We start from the raw sequence: 14,361 nt of genomic DNA on the forward strand, positions 1-14,361 counted from the left end.
AGAAAAGTGCTAAGGTTTCTCAATAGTCTTTTTTGGAAATATTCTATATGTACACATGGGCTTTCGATAGATTAGAATTTACCATGTGCACTACTGAGCCTTTCTTTCGTGGCATCACAATTTGCAACCCCCATTTCTACCCCGATGCCAAAAGTTTTGAGTTGAAAAATAAGCTCTAGAATATACCACTTGCAACAAAATCTCTTGTGCGCGCTTCTTCTCATTTTAGTTTCGCGACAGAGGTAGACGCAGAAATCAAAGTAGCGGTCGCACTTCTGGTAGCAACAGTGCTAGAATTGGTGAGAGAGGATGGTCGAGCATTTGCCAAATACTCGAAGACTATCAATTGCCGAGACATTGAACAGAACGAGAGGGCAGAATATTAATGTAATATAGAAAAAATCGTGATTGACAGTATTCGAAAGAGGGTTGCTAGCTGTGCCGGGAGATTTAAGAGGACTGGGTGAGAGGCTACAAAAACTAGACAGGTTCTCCTTCCAGACTTGACTCCGTAGATCCTCTCAGTTTAAGGAGGAAATAGAAAAGAAACCGCGAAATGCTACTTCGTTTCTGTGGTTCTAGAACAAGTTATAAGGATGGAATTTGATACCTGAACAGCGAGATGATATTTGCTGATCTACCCCTACTTCGGGTGTTAGACTATCAAGGATGTATATACGCCTGGAGCATAGAAGCACGAGAATAGATCAGGTCTGACAAAATGAAAAGTCAGAGAGGGTGTATTCATATTTTCCCTGTTATTGACTGCAGGTGAGTCCGAACTTGGATAAACACCTAATTCAGTGGACTTTTTGACGAGCATCCAGGAGCTGGCACCTTCAAGCCTGACGGGAAACTCAATTTCCCGTATGCTTCTCATGATAAGGACCTTGAAGTCGCCGAGGAATACATTCTCAACACTGCTGTCACATCATATCACACTGCATATATGTGTACGCACATACCTCTGTAAAGATAATTGCGAAGTTGAGGTGCGAAAAAGTTGGATTTGGCTTCACGGAAAGCGAACCTTATCCTAATCACGCGAGTAGTTGCCTCATCGATGCCCGAGGCTCCAGATCTCCGCGGCGGAATCCCACCGTGTTGCCGCTGCCGCCGCCGCCGCCAAGCACGGTACAAAGCACGCGAAGACTCGTCGTCTCAAGAACACATATCCACCTCCCCTAAACCCCCATCTTGTCTTCTTCCTTCCCCCCCTTTTCGACAGCCCCATTGCGCATTGCTTTTCCACTCTCATGCGCAACCATGGCGCCTCTCGTCGATAACCCCCTTATTGCATCGGCAACTTTGCACAATCCTTGTGCGTCTTCCCACGTCCTTGATAGCCAAACCGTGAGACTGATCCCATATAGTGCCGCTCTACCTGCATACCTACGTCTGGCCCTTTGCAATCATCTGGCCCATCTTCTTGCGATACTTCCTCTCCCCAGACCTTTATGATAAATACATCGGAGGTCCGGAATGGACCTTTGTCTGGTGCGGAACCATCATCACGGTACAAAGCTTGTTTTGGCTGAGCACGCATTGGAATGTCAATCTGAAGGCTCTCTTCACCTCTGTGAGAGCCAACACTGTTGAGCAAGCGAAGTTGATTAAAGTGCTTCCGGTTACAAATGCTGGCATTTCGGAGATCTGCCAAATCGATAGAGACAACGTGAGGCTAGAAGATTATCTCATATGTGGGAGCTGCTAACATACGCATTAGGCCGGGGGCAAACAAAATATCTCGTTCCTTTTCCAGAAACGCCGATTCCTGTACGATGCCGAGAAGAAGTCCTTTCAACCTTTGACATATGCTATCGATTCAGAGCCAAAGCCTCTTCTCGAACACTTCCAAAAGTCCCGAGGCATAACCTCCACGTCCGAGCTCTCCAGACTCCATCAACACTATGGCGACAATACTTTCGATATTCCCGTTCCGACATTCACGGAGCTCTTCAAGGAGCACGCCGTAGCACCATTCTTTGTGTTCCAGGTATTCTGCGTCGGATTGTGGATGCTGGACGAATACTGGTACTACTCACTGTTCACCCTTTTCATGTTGGTTGCTTTCGAGAGCACAGTCGTTTGGCAACGTCAGAGGACATTGAATGAGTTTCGTGGAATGAGCATCAAGCCGTACGATATCTGGGTTTACCGACTGAACAAGTGGGAGGAGATTCAGAGCGACAAGCTTCTACCGGGAGATCTGGTATCGGTTGGCCGCACAAAGGACGACAGCGGAGTTGCTTGTGACATGATCTTGGTTGAGGGCAGTGCCATTGTGAACGAGGCCATGTTATCTGGGGAGAGTACACCACTGTTGAAGGACTCGGTACAGCTCCGGCCAGCAGATGCAGTCCTAGAACCGGAGGGTCTCGACAAAAATGCGTTCCTCTATGGTGGGACCAAGGTCCTTCAAGTCACGCACGGAAATAATGAAGAGGAGAGACCCAAACTGACCTCCGGTGTCCCTGAACCCCCGGATAATGGCGCCATGGCTGTGGTTGTCAAGACTGGCTTCGAGACCTCCCAAGGAAGCTTGGTTCGGACAATGATCTATTCCACAGAGCGCGTGTCGGCCAATAATGCGGAGGCTCTACTTTTTATTCTCTTCCTCCTGATCTTCGCGATTGCCGCTTCTTGGTACGTCTGGGATGAGGGCGTAAAGAAGGACCGAAAACGATCCAAGCTTCTGCTCGACTGTGTCTTGATTGTGACCAGCGTTGTACCCCCTGAACTCCCCATGGAACTCAGTCTTGCTGTCAATACTAGTCTTGCTGCTCTGAGCCGTTACGCCATCTACTGTACTGAACCTTTTCGCATTCCATTTGCCGGAAGAGTGGATGTCGCCTGTTTTGATAAGACTGGAACGCTTACAGGAGAAGATCTGGTTGTCGAGGGAATCGCTGGTCTTGGACTCGATCAATCTGGCACTGATACCCCTCGCGAGAAGGATGGAGCCCACAGCCATATTACCCCTGTTTTACAAGCTGGCATGGAGACAACGCTGGTACTTGCCACTGCCCATGCACTCGTCAAGTTGGACGAAGGGGAGGTGGTTGGAGATCCCATGGAAAAAGCTACGTTAACCTCCCTCGGATGGACTCTGGGAAAGAACGATATCCTCACGAGCAAAAATTCGACGGCCGTTAAAGGAGCCGCATTTGCCACGGCCACGAACAGCGTCCAGATCAAACGTCGATTCCAGTTCTCGTCTGCACTGAAGCGCCAAAGTTCTGTTGCCACTGTCATTGCTCTCCACCCAGAAACTGGCAAGAAGATTAGAAGCACATTTGTCGGTGTTAAGGGAGCACCTGAGACCATTATGAAAATGTTGGTCAAGGTCCCTGCAGATTACGAGGAAACATACAAATACTTCACGCGAAAAGGCTCGCGTGTTCTTGCCCTGGCTTATAAATATCTCTCGGTGGATCAAGAACTTGGCTCCGGAAAAATTAATGAGCTCAAGCGTGAGAAGGTTGAAGCCGACTTGAACTTTGCCGGCTTCTTAGTTCTCCATTGCCCTCTCAAAGATGACGCGAAATCTTCTGTCCAGATGCTCAACGAAAGTAGTCACCGTGTTGTTATGATCACTGGTGATAATCCTCTAACCGCTGTTCACGTTGCCCGGGAGGTCGAGATCGTTGACAGAGACGTCCTGATCTTGGACGCTCCTGAACATGATGATTCGGGCGAGAAGCTCGTGTGGAGGAGCGTTGATGATCTTATCAGTATCCCAGTCGACCCTGCCAAACCTATCGATAAGAAAATCCTGGAAGAGAACGATCTCTGTGTCACTGGATACGCTCTGTCAAAATTCAAGGGTCAAGCGGCGTTATCGTCAATCTACCGCTACACTTGGGTATATGCTCGTGTCTCGCCAAAGCAAAAGGAGGAGATTTTAATGGGCTTGAAAGACCTCGGATATCATACTCTCATGGCCGGTGATGGCACGAATGATGTTGGCGCTCTCAAGCAGGCTCACATCGGTGTGGCTTTACTAAACGGTTCACAAGACGACCTCAACAAGATTGCCGAGCACTTCAGAAACAACAAGATGAAGGAGCTGTATGAGAAGCAATGCGCTATGATGAAGCGCTTCAACCAGCCAAACCCACCAGTACCGGTCGTCATCGCCCATTTGTACCCTCCAGGACCTACCAACCCTCATTACGAGACCGCGATGAAACGCGAGGCAGAAAAGAAGGGTAATACTGCAGCTTTGAACGAGATGGCATTGAGTGACAAGACAAATATCGAGACAGTCACCTCGCCTGGCGCCCAAGCTCTTATCAATAGTCAGAATCAACAATCCTTGGGACCCGCCCAGAAGCAAGCTGCAAGCCTTGCAGACAAATTCACGCAGAGCATGATGGAACAAGAGTTGGATGATTCCGAACCCCCAACAATCAAACTTGGTGATGCTTCTGTTGCCGCTCCGTTTACTAGTAAACTCAGCAATGTTGTTGCAATTCCCAACATCATTCGACAGGGTCGATGCACTCTCGTGGCGACCATCCAGATGTACAAGATCCTGGCTCTCAACTGCCTCATTAGTGCATACAGTCTTAGCGTTTTATATCTCGAAGGCATCAAGTTTGGGGATGGACAAGTCACGATCAGCGGAATGCTCATGAGCGTCTGTTTCTTGTCGATTTCCAGAGCGAAGTCTGTCGAGGGGCTCTCGAAGGAACGCCCCCAACCCAACATCTTCAACTTCTATATCATCGGATCTATTCTCGGCCAATTTGCCGTCCATATTGCCACCCTCATTTTCATTGCCAGATATTGTGATCAGCTCTCTCCGTACGTTTTTTCCTGTAGATAAGAGACCTTCGTCGCTAACAATTTCCAGACGTGACCCGGATATTGACCTCGAAGGAGAGTTCTCGCCTTCTCTGCTGAATAGCGCTGTGTATCTTCTGCAACTTATTCAGCAGATTTCAACGTTTGCCATCAACTATCAAGGCCGACCTTTCAGAGAGGCCCTATCAGGCAAGTAGCCTGTTGAATCATAATTTAGCATTAGCTAACAACGAATAGAAAACCGAGGCATGTACTGGGGTATCATAGGTGTTTCGGCAATTGCATTCTCCTGCTCCACTGAATTCATCCCAGAAATAAATGAAAAGATGCGCCTGGTGCCCTTCACATCCGACTTCAAAACCACAATGACAGCCACCATGATCATTGATTATGTTGGCTGCTATGTTATCGAGAAGGTCTTGAAAGCGCTCTTCAGTGACTTCAAGCCAAAGGATATTGCGGTTCGACGGCCTGACCAGTTGGCACGAGAGGAGCAGCGGAGAGAGCAGGCCTTGAAGGACAAGATCAGGGAGGAAGAGGAGAAGGCTGCAAAGGAAATTGAGGAGCTTGAGAGGAAATTAGAGGAGCAAAAGAAGATAAAGGCTGCTCAGGAGACTCTGGAATCGGAGAGGGTGGTGCCCCAGAGGAGGGCGTAGAGGGCTATAAGTGATAGAGCGTAGCTATAGATCCGCAGAGATTTCCTTGTAATATAGTCTCAGCTTCTCCGGAATATTTGGAAGTGGATCTATTGCGAGGCCAGTGTAGAGGCGGATGACGCTCGCCCATGCTCGATTCTAGATTTGCCAATCCGAAGCGCGAAAACCTCACCTCCCTCCCTTAGCTATCCATCTATCATCGACATTTCACAAGAATCGCCGTTCTACTTACACTCCTCATGCCGCTCCTGTTCACTGCAGCGTCGAGATGCGGACAATGCGATGCGCTATGCCGCACGGATATAGCTTCCCAACCTCGCGCTATCGTCGCCAAGCTGTCCAGAGGCAGGAAAGGTCGGCGCCGGAGAGAGGTATATATATGAATGAACGCCGCCCAAACTCTCCCCTTCCTCTCCTCAGCATTCAGTAATCTTCGTCTTCTGTTTCTCTGCAGATCCGAGCTCCTGACCCAATTGCTGTGCTGAGACTGTCACCACTCTCACGATGGTTCAGTGGAAGAAGCTGTTTGGCTTCGATCGCGGTGCAGACCGCCATGCGTGGAGAGACGAAGCCCGCCGCCGTGAGTATTCCCTCTCCAACCCTCGCCCTCTTCTGGGCGTGTTCTTCCATTCATTCAGTCCGGTCGTTCATTGCTGACTTCTTCCAGTCCTCCCGTCCCACGACGAAGAGGCCGTGGTCCCCACCATCCCCGCCGCCGAAGTAACGAAAGTCGCGCTCCGCCTGCGATACCTGCTCGAAGAAGTCATACCCTGCGAGCTCGAGGAAGACACCATAACCCGCGCGCACTCGCACATCATCACGCCGCGGGTCATTGCCGCTGCGCGGGAAGCGGGCGGTACTGAGTTCGGGGCCTGCGTCGTGTACGCTCTCCTCGTCAACAAGCGCTGGTTCAAGAAACAGGCACTGCTGGAGCTCTGGGACGCCGACTTGCACAATGTGCGCGCGGTGGCGGCGGAGGTCATTGCGAAGCGCATCATCGAGTCTGAGGAGGACCAGAATCGTCTGATGCAGGATATCCTGCTGAAGCGGTACTCGATCATGGTGAATGAGGAACAGACGATGCCGGCGAACGTTATTGAGCGCGCGGTGGATCTGCACGCGCTCAGAGTCACGGGCAGTGCGGGCTATCAGAAGTGTGTCAACTATCTGTGGAGGGGTTGGATGATCCAGGACGAGAACGACCCAAGCACGTTTGTGGACTACAAGAAGAAGGACAATGCGGATTACTGGGCCCATGTGCATCCGGATCTGATGAGAGCTCCGGTCTATCAGAATGCTACCCAGATCATCTTCTCGGTCGTATACCTGGCCCTATACTCGCAAGCTATTGCTACGGTCAATCCGACGGGCGATATCGACTTTGTGGAGGTTATCCTGTATACCTTCACGTTTGGCTTTCTTTGTGACGAGTTCAACAAGCTTCGCAAGGTGGGACGGAACTATATTGGATTCTGGAATGTGTTCAATCTAGTGCTATATGCTCTTCTGACCACAAGTTTGGTGACGAGGTGCATTGCGCTGAGCCATCCTTTGGGAGACTCCACACGAGTTTCATTCAACGAGCTTTCATATAATTTCCTCGGTACGCGCCCTTTTGACCGTTTCCCCTTCTTTCTCCATACTGACAGAAGAAGCCTTTTCGGCTCCCATGTTCTGGATGCGCCTCCTCCTCTACCTAGACACCATACGCTTCTTCGGCGCCATGATGGTCGTCCTCAAAGTAATGATGAAAGAATCCCTAATCTTCTTTGCTCTCCTCCTCGTGATTCTGATCGGCTTCCTCCAAGCCTTCATCGGCATGGACAACGCCGATTCCAACGCCGATGCCACCATCTTCATCGTCCAAGCCATGGCCAACGCTGTCATGCAATCTCCAGAGTTCAGCGGCTTCGACAACTTTGCACACCCCTTCGGCCTGATCCTTTACTACATCTTCACCTTCCTTATCATGGTCGTGCTGCTGAACATCCTGATCGCCCTGTACAACAGCGCTTACGAGGACATCACCGACAACGCCATCGACGAGTACATGGCGCTCTTCTCACAGAAGACCATGCAGTTCGTCCGCGCCCCCGACGAGAACGTCTTCATTGCCCCGCTTAACCTCATCGAGATCTTCCTCCTCATCATCCCCTTCGAGTGGTGGCTCCCAAAGCGCCTGTACGCCCGACTGAACGACTACGTCATGGGCGTGGTCTACGCTCCGCTCCTGCTGGTCGCTGCCTGGTTCGAGTCGCGCAGCGCGAGACTGGTGCGTAGCAATCGCTCACGCGGCGAGGAGGACGATGATACAGTTGAGGAGTGGGAGCACATGAGCATTGATATGGAGGGGGAGGGATGGGCTAAGAAGGTCGAGAGCGCGAAGCCGAATGTCGAGGACGATGTGGCGACGCTGGAGGTTAGAGCATTGAGGGGAGAGGTCCAGGAGTTGAAGGAGCTGATCTTGAAGTTGCAGGTGGGGCCGAAGGTGGAGGACGCGAAATGATTATCCAGGGAATGAGATCTCACGTATAGATGGTAATAAATAAGATATTTCATGCCTGGGCCGTTCTCAGTTGGTGTACAGACTACTAATTAGGAGCTCTCTTTTCATTTTATTGTGTTTTATGCTTTGCATTGTATCTATTTACTAGACCGTCTGACTGTGTATATGTAGGACTGGTACAGCATTGGGAGTGCCTACTACACGGACCGGGTTTGATGGGATTACACATTATCAGCGAATGTCTATCTCATCAACACATCAATCCAGCCATAACTAGACCCAAGCCCAACAAGCCCGCTGAAGCTCCAACTCTCAACCCGGGACTGGAAACTGGGAATGCACTAGGGCTCGGCGTCGCAGTCACCGTGCCATTTGTCCCCATTGCCGTCCCGTTCAACCCACCCACCAAGCTCGTCGAATTGGCATACTGCACCAGTGGTTCCAACAAGCTCCTCACGTTCGGACCCACGCTACAGCTCCCCCCGATCGGCGCATCATAGTCGACTGTGAACACCGAGACCGCGGATTGGCACCCGGCGTTCAGGATCGCTGTCTCGCCGGGGAGAGAGCAGTTCCCGTTGATGCACGTGTTCACCCCGTCCGTCACCAGGCTCGCGTAGGAGAAGAGTCCGGTGGTTTCGTTGTAGGCCGCCCGATCGACAACTGCGGAGCCGGTGAGCCGTGTCTGGATGAAGGGCGGGTCAATGCAGGAACTGTCCGTGAAGGAGGAGATGAGCGGGATGTTAACATTAAGTCCATATCCCAGTGGCAGGAGCCGGGATAATCCTTTCTTCTGAGCGTTGGTGATCAGCTGTTGAGCGAGGTTTGCGGAGAGTTCGGCCATGATGGTCGCCGGGTCCTTCAACCCTGCGGCTGTTGTGGTGTTCACCTCGTAATAGGGAGTTTGGACCGAGTAGCCACCGGAAATGCCAATAGCGGGGATTCCGCGTTCGACCGCTGTGTATATAGCGCCGAGGGTGCCCGCGAGTGTATACAGGAAAGGCCCGAGATTCAGCCCGTAGTTGGGGCCGCTGAGCATGAGGTCGAACGTTGTAAGGTTTGTATAGCGAGGAAGGATGTAATCCAGTGCCACCTGCACACAGGTAGAGGGCGTGCCATTGTAGTACCAGATGTGGCTATCCATCGGATCCATCCCGATTGAAGGGGCTCCTTTCTTGACAATTCCTACCATGGTATCAGTGCATGTACATATAGACGCATACGTAAGGTATACAATAGAGTTGGGACAATATACCGAATTCGCCATCAGAGACCAAATTGCGGTCCTGGGCATAGATAGCAGTTCCTCCTTGCCCAGATTGGTTCGTGACACTCGCAACGAGGTAGACATTGTGTCCATATGCCTTCACAGCTTTGTACAGCTCCCTAATATTAGCCGTCCCAAATCCATCATCGTTCTACAGCGGTCAGTTCTCTTCGTGATGGCCTGTGGGTCAATCGACGTACCGAGATCAGGATATCCAAGCCATTGGCCACAGAGAAGGCGCTCGCAGCGACAGCAACCGCTCCATACACCTCCGAAAAACGCATCTTGAATTGACCAGGAGGAGAGATGAACAGCGAGCGACCTACCATTCAAGGAGATGGACGGGAATCTTCAGAATATATACTCCGTACATGATATACTCCGCCCAGACCCCCAACCTTGCAGCGTGTGCTCAGGAACAGGGCAAAATACCGAAGATCGCATCTATTCCAGGGCCGAGAGAGCGAGATTGATAACAGATCACGCTAGGTCAGAAACAGCAGGTCTCGACTTTCAATCTTATCACTTGCGCGGGCCCTGAATTGGGGAAAAGATCGTGTGAGCAGTGGATGGGCCCGGCCGAGCTTTAAATGTTGCGAATTTCATTTTTCCGGATATCCACTGCTTGACGAAGAGTCCCAGAATCTACTGGTACTTATCAACAGAAGTAGCCCTGAAAATCGAAAGAGCCAGAATGGATAAAAGCCCTTAATGCCACGTATTAATTATCTCACAATCCAGCGCACCCCTCGGTCACTCTGAGGCAGCCTTGGCCAACATCTGAGCCGCATGCTCCTTCGCAAGAGTCGCATACTCAGTATCATTATAAAAGATAGAGTTCACATCAATAATATCCTCCACCGGGACCGTCAGATACGGCGTCGCAAACTGCCAAATCTGATCCGCGGCCAGCCCACTCTTCAGTACCGTTGCCTGCCATGGGCCTTCGACACCCGTATGATTGTGTGGGAACGGAGCTCCGTATTCTTCCAATATGACGGGTTTGCCCGCAGCTTTGCCCAGAGCATCGTGCTGCTCAATCCACGTCGACCCCCAGGTGTAGTTGTAGCCCCAGGAGTCGGGGTATAGGTGGAAGACGCCGTAATCAAGGGTCTTGATCTTTAGATTAGCTGCGAAATCAATGCCGATACCTCCAGCGTAGGCATAAGAACCATCACCCAGGCCGTCATCAGGAGCAAGCCAGCCTTCATCGCCGAGAGTTATCATGTGTCCGGGATCGAGACTCTTGACATATGCCGATGTTTCGGCTGCCCATTTCGTGATAACTGAGGTATCACATCCTTGGCAGCGTGGCTCATTGCATAATTCCCAGGCGAAGATGGCTGGGGAATCTGCGTATCGGGTTATGACCGTTTTTATGTAGCTCTTGTATGCTGCTTGAGTGGTGGGATCTGTGTAGAAGGACGTAGCATTACTGCCGAATGCCGCGGAGTAGGTATTGATGCCTCCATAGTCGTCCCAGTTATTAACAAAGGGAAGTACCAGCTTGATGCCGTGCTTCTCAGCAGAAGAGACGACATAATCGAGACGGGGAATACCATTGGCTGCCCAGTTAATATAGGCGCCGCTTGAGTTCAATACTTGGAAGTAGACCTGGTGTGTCAAGTCCGTCTCTGCCAGATCTGGCACTTCATTGACGTTTCCAAAGGCCCAGACGCGAAGAATCTTGTATCCAGTCTGAACATCGGTCAGTGACAACATCAGAGTAGCGTGAGAGTTCAGTACTGACCTTTGCCACCTCGTCCAATACTTTGTCGACATCAGCGTTATCCTGCAGATGCGCGAGCCACCAAGCATTGGTCCCTAGGAGTAATCAGCATTATAATTTATACAGTGAAATTTATAGCTTACCTGCAAAGCGTTCAACCCTACCATCAATATCAAAGAGTCTACCAGCTACCTTAGCATTCTGACCCCCAGAAATTCCAATTGGATAGAACGACGCTGGTTGTTGAGAAGATTCGGCAGCTTTGAGCGCAGGCGCTGCGACTGTGACAGCAACCAATGTCGAACTCAAAATGCTATGGAATAGCTTCATTTTTTATATGAGTATACAAAAGAGACCCGGGCAAGGAAAAACTCATGTGTCAGTGGGACGATCAAGATTTATAGCCATCACTGTATGAGTTGCAATTTATCCACCGGCAAAAGAACGTCCCTACAATCGCAAGGCGTATGGATTGTTGCATAGGAATGGCGAGTCATCGAATGACAACGCTGCGTCTCCAGGTAAGATGCCAGGATAAAATTGTAGGTCCATGATGTTTCCAGCCAAAACCCTGCTTCCTGGGCAGGTCGCATCTCGCGGCAAAGTTATATGAGGCTATTTAGCACAGCGCGGGGTACGGAGAAACTTTAGCCTCTATTGTAGGCCCCGCCTGACATACTGTTTTTCCGGCAGCGATAGCTACTTGCTATCGTGACGTCCAGATTCCGCGTGAGGAGAAAGGAACTGTAGCAGGATGCTCCAACATCCAAAAACATAGACTCCAATCCTACACTACCAGGCGTCAAAAGATCTAATTGGATACAGAAAGGTGCCTGGCATCTTCATCGAAGAGCAATCTTCTCCAACACCAGCTCCACAGATCCGCGACTCTGCCTTTTCCCCGAGACTTGCTTTTGAGGAATGGAAGGTATAGCTCATGATCGCCATCATGTTCATAAGCCCATGCAACACAGCCACCGTCAGTACAACTGTCGGAGCGGAACATACTGTACCGGTGTGCTGCTAAAAGAACTTCCAGAAGGAATCCTGAATCCAGATTCATGTAACCGAAATGCTCCGTGGACCATTTCATCGGAGGCTACCCTGGCTCACAGCTCGAAGTTGCCGTCCCCGTTGCAGGTCTGGTGCTTGTCAGGTTCTCATATCTGATCTCTTCACACCTCTCTCATGGGAGAAACCATCAGACCATATCTTGCTGTCAGGGCGGGCCGTGTTAGCTCCACTTGTATGAGACCTTGGATGTCGTTTCCAACAGTGCCCAAAGAAACTGTCGAGGCCAGAGTCAATACTGGCCGACACATCACACAACATCACTATAGGGGTGTCAGGCACTCGAGCTCGTTAAACCACGAAACGATGCCAGGAGTATCTCGAGCGATCTTCCAAAACTCGAAAGGCCTTCCAATAGTTTCAGCCAGCTGAATAGCGATAAGTCTGAACACATACCAAGGGTTCCCATGAACCCTAAAGCAGGAGGAGCAAGAAGGGGAAGTATGAAATAGAAAAAGCAAAAGTAGGTAATGATCTGTAGAGGCACACGCCGGGGATAGGGAAAGCACCACTTATCTCCATATAGGCGCCTATGACCCCACAAGAGGCTGCCTCAGTTCGTCTTGCCTCGTATATCAAAGTCGTAGCAAATAGTTAGAAAGGATCAACTGAGAAAGGCTGTGTTTCAGAATATTGCGACTGAATAATATTTTTGTTCTGCGGTGGTGTACTGGCTGCCAAAACTCGGCCCCATATGCGTTTGTTGGTCGTCGACCGGATACCACTAGGGTGAGGTTCGCGGGAGAGCCTTCTCGCCCAAACCAATTTCCACCCCAATAAAGATCTTCCATGAGTATATCCGCAGATTTCGCCAATTATCTGCTGCATGATAGCATTCACCTCGGTCTTCCGAGCCCTTTCAATCGTAGATAGACATCGCAACCCCATCCGTATAGGCTCTGCACTGCAATTCCGCCTCCAAAGTATTCTGCGTACGCTCGACTTAATGGTAATCCATATCCTAGACCAGCAATGGAACTTCCTTCCCCACCCGCACCTGAAATGGCGTTCAACGCATCCATGTTGCCGCTACCAGGGAGTTCATCCTCTTCTGAAAATGTTGTGAAGGAGTAGGACCATATATTGGGTAAAACTTCCGGGCTGATGCCTCCTCCTCGATCCCGAATTCTTATCGTCACGCCAGGAGCCGAGTCTTCGAAGGGCTCAATTGGATTCCCGTTCGTCCCAAATGTGCGCCCAAGGCCGTCTGGATGTGCCGCGCTTGATCCACGCCTCGAGTTCTCGGGTTCTGCGGCAATTGTGATGACGATGGGTTCGTGTGATCTTCCAGACTCAACAGTGGCGCGGAACGCATTTTTCAGCAATTCGGTGATTATATATTCGAGGTGAACAGGGACGTACGCTAAAGTTGTGTCAGGTTCACCGTCAATGATCCAGGTCGGTCGAACACCATAGTTGAGCTCGCATATTTCGGAGACGAAGTTGCCACAGGAATTGATGACTGAAGCAGGTTGGAGGGCAGTGTCTATTACACCAATATAGGATGTCCCATTATTTGATCTTTTCGAAGCTGGTTTGGTATCTTGATGTGGCTGGGACGAGACGTGAAGAGCGATGTGTTGTTCAGCAATTAATCTGGTGCCAATTCGAGCACGCAGATGCTCGTCCAAGAAGCGTGTGACCTCTGTAGAATTGATATACTTTCTGCATTCCAAGAAGCCTCGAGCAAGCGTCGGTATGGTCTGGGAATGGGTCTCCACAAGGTCTGCGAGGACCGATGTGAATCGAATCTCGTCTTCGAGGTTCGATATCGACTTGGATTTGTATGGCAACAAGGTCGACAGGGAATGTAGGTAGTTATTGTAGATCTTCGATATATTAGGATTGGACACCACAATGAAAGGCAGATTCCGGAGACTTTCGACTCGGTGCGCCAGACGGATTGGGAGGAGGGACAGGGTGAAGTTTGCAGAGGCGTATAAGGCTTCTGTCGAGAGAGGAGGGCGCCCGTGTCTGAGGGTGGGTAAGCAAGTCGCCGACAAAGGGTTCTGGGTATGTTGTATCGCACTTCACCAAGTCTTCTAAACTTAACGTATGTAATGGCTGGCTGGCCAGCGTCGATACCTCATCATCGGCGACTGTCGTCGAGCTTGGGGGATGGGACCACTTCTGAGATGACGACGACGGCTGCCGGGCGAACCTGGAAGGCCAATAAAAAGATCTCGACTGTGCGCAGTGCTTCAGGATACCATTGCTAGACCGCAATGGCCTCGAGAAGACATTCATGGTAGCATTGAAGTTGGTGGTGGTGAAAATGAGGGCATCTTGACGGCAGTGGTGGCTAAATCAACGTTGCGGCGTA

General features: G+C 50.5%; 6 protein-coding genes across 6 annotated transcripts; 3 read left to right on the forward strand and 3 right to left on the reverse strand.

Annotated features, from left to right (window-relative positions):
• Window positions 1–622: 622 nt before the first annotated feature.
• M430DRAFT_19470 (hypothetical protein) lies at window positions 623–1,188 on the forward strand (the record flags this gene model as incomplete). Its single annotated transcript, XM_024864083.1, has 4 exons — window positions 623–671; window positions 730–771; window positions 828–953; window positions 1,004–1,188. The coding sequence occupies 4 exons, from the start codon at window positions 623–625 to the stop codon at window positions 1,186–1,188; spliced, it is 402 nt and encodes a 133-aa protein (XP_024719991.1).
• Window positions 1,184–5,465, forward strand: M430DRAFT_66863 (hypothetical protein; the record flags this gene model as incomplete). The annotated part of the gene is made up of 5 exons (XM_024869251.1): window positions 1,184–1,321; window positions 1,374–1,675; window positions 1,727–4,809; window positions 4,859–4,998; window positions 5,047–5,465. Exons 1-5 carry the CDS (start codon window positions 1,267–1,269, stop codon window positions 5,463–5,465), a joined length of 3,999 nt encoding a protein of 1,332 aa, XP_024719992.1. The 5' UTR covers window positions 1,184–1,266.
• A 293-nt stretch (window positions 5,466–5,758) lies between these two features.
• M430DRAFT_121832 (hypothetical protein) lies at window positions 5,759–7,982 on the forward strand. The gene is made up of 3 exons (XM_024861823.1): window positions 5,759–6,045; window positions 6,133–7,068; window positions 7,121–7,982. Exons 1-3 carry the CDS (start codon window positions 5,970–5,972, stop codon window positions 7,969–7,971), a joined length of 1,863 nt encoding a protein of 620 aa, XP_024719993.1. The 5' UTR covers window positions 5,759–5,969; the 3' UTR covers window positions 7,972–7,982.
• A 239-nt stretch (window positions 7,983–8,221) lies between these two features.
• Window positions 8,222–9,522, reverse strand: M430DRAFT_19474 (hypothetical protein; the record flags this gene model as incomplete). The annotated part of the gene is made up of 3 exons (XM_024864084.1): window positions 8,222–9,156; window positions 9,227–9,389; window positions 9,439–9,522. 3 exons carry the CDS (start codon window positions 9,520–9,522, stop codon window positions 8,222–8,224), a joined length of 1,182 nt encoding a protein of 393 aa, XP_024719994.1.
• A 469-nt stretch (window positions 9,523–9,991) lies between these two features.
• Window positions 9,992–11,297, reverse strand: M430DRAFT_28270 (glycoside hydrolase family 5 protein; the record flags this gene model as incomplete). Its single annotated transcript, XM_024865774.1, has 3 exons — window positions 9,992–10,936; window positions 10,989–11,062; window positions 11,111–11,297. The coding sequence occupies 3 exons, from the start codon at window positions 11,295–11,297 to the stop codon at window positions 9,992–9,994; spliced, it is 1,206 nt and encodes a 401-aa protein (XP_024719995.1).
• A 1,577-nt stretch (window positions 11,298–12,874) lies between these two features.
• M430DRAFT_103792 (hypothetical protein) lies at window positions 12,875–14,285 on the reverse strand (the record flags this gene model as incomplete). Its single annotated transcript, XM_024860881.1, has 2 exons — window positions 12,875–14,012; window positions 14,068–14,285. The coding sequence occupies 2 exons, from the start codon at window positions 14,283–14,285 to the stop codon at window positions 12,875–12,877; spliced, it is 1,356 nt and encodes a 451-aa protein (XP_024719996.1).
• Between the last annotated feature and the right edge of the window lie 76 nt (window positions 14,286–14,361).

This window comes from Amorphotheca resinae (assembly GCF_003019875.1).
Source record: "Amorphotheca resinae ATCC 22711 unplaced genomic scaffold M430scaffold_7, whole genome shotgun sequence".
Taxonomy (NCBI): Eukaryota; Fungi; Ascomycota; class Leotiomycetes; order Helotiales; family Amorphothecaceae; genus Amorphotheca; species Amorphotheca resinae.

Excerpts from the sequence above, each read along its gene's own strand:
- M430DRAFT_121832 (XM_024861823.1), top strand. The coding sequence starts at position 5,970 with ATGGTTCAGTGGAAGAAGCTGTTTGGCTTCGATCGCGGTGCAGACCGC. Across the intron at positions 6,046-6,132 it reads GAGAGACGAAGCCCGCCGCC|TCCTCCCGTCCCACGACGAA; the intron begins GTGAGTATTCCC and ends GACTTCTTCCAG. Across the intron at positions 7,069-7,120 it reads GCTTTCATATAATTTCCTCG|CCTTTTCGGCTCCCATGTTC; the intron begins GTACGCGCCCTT and ends TGACAGAAGAAG.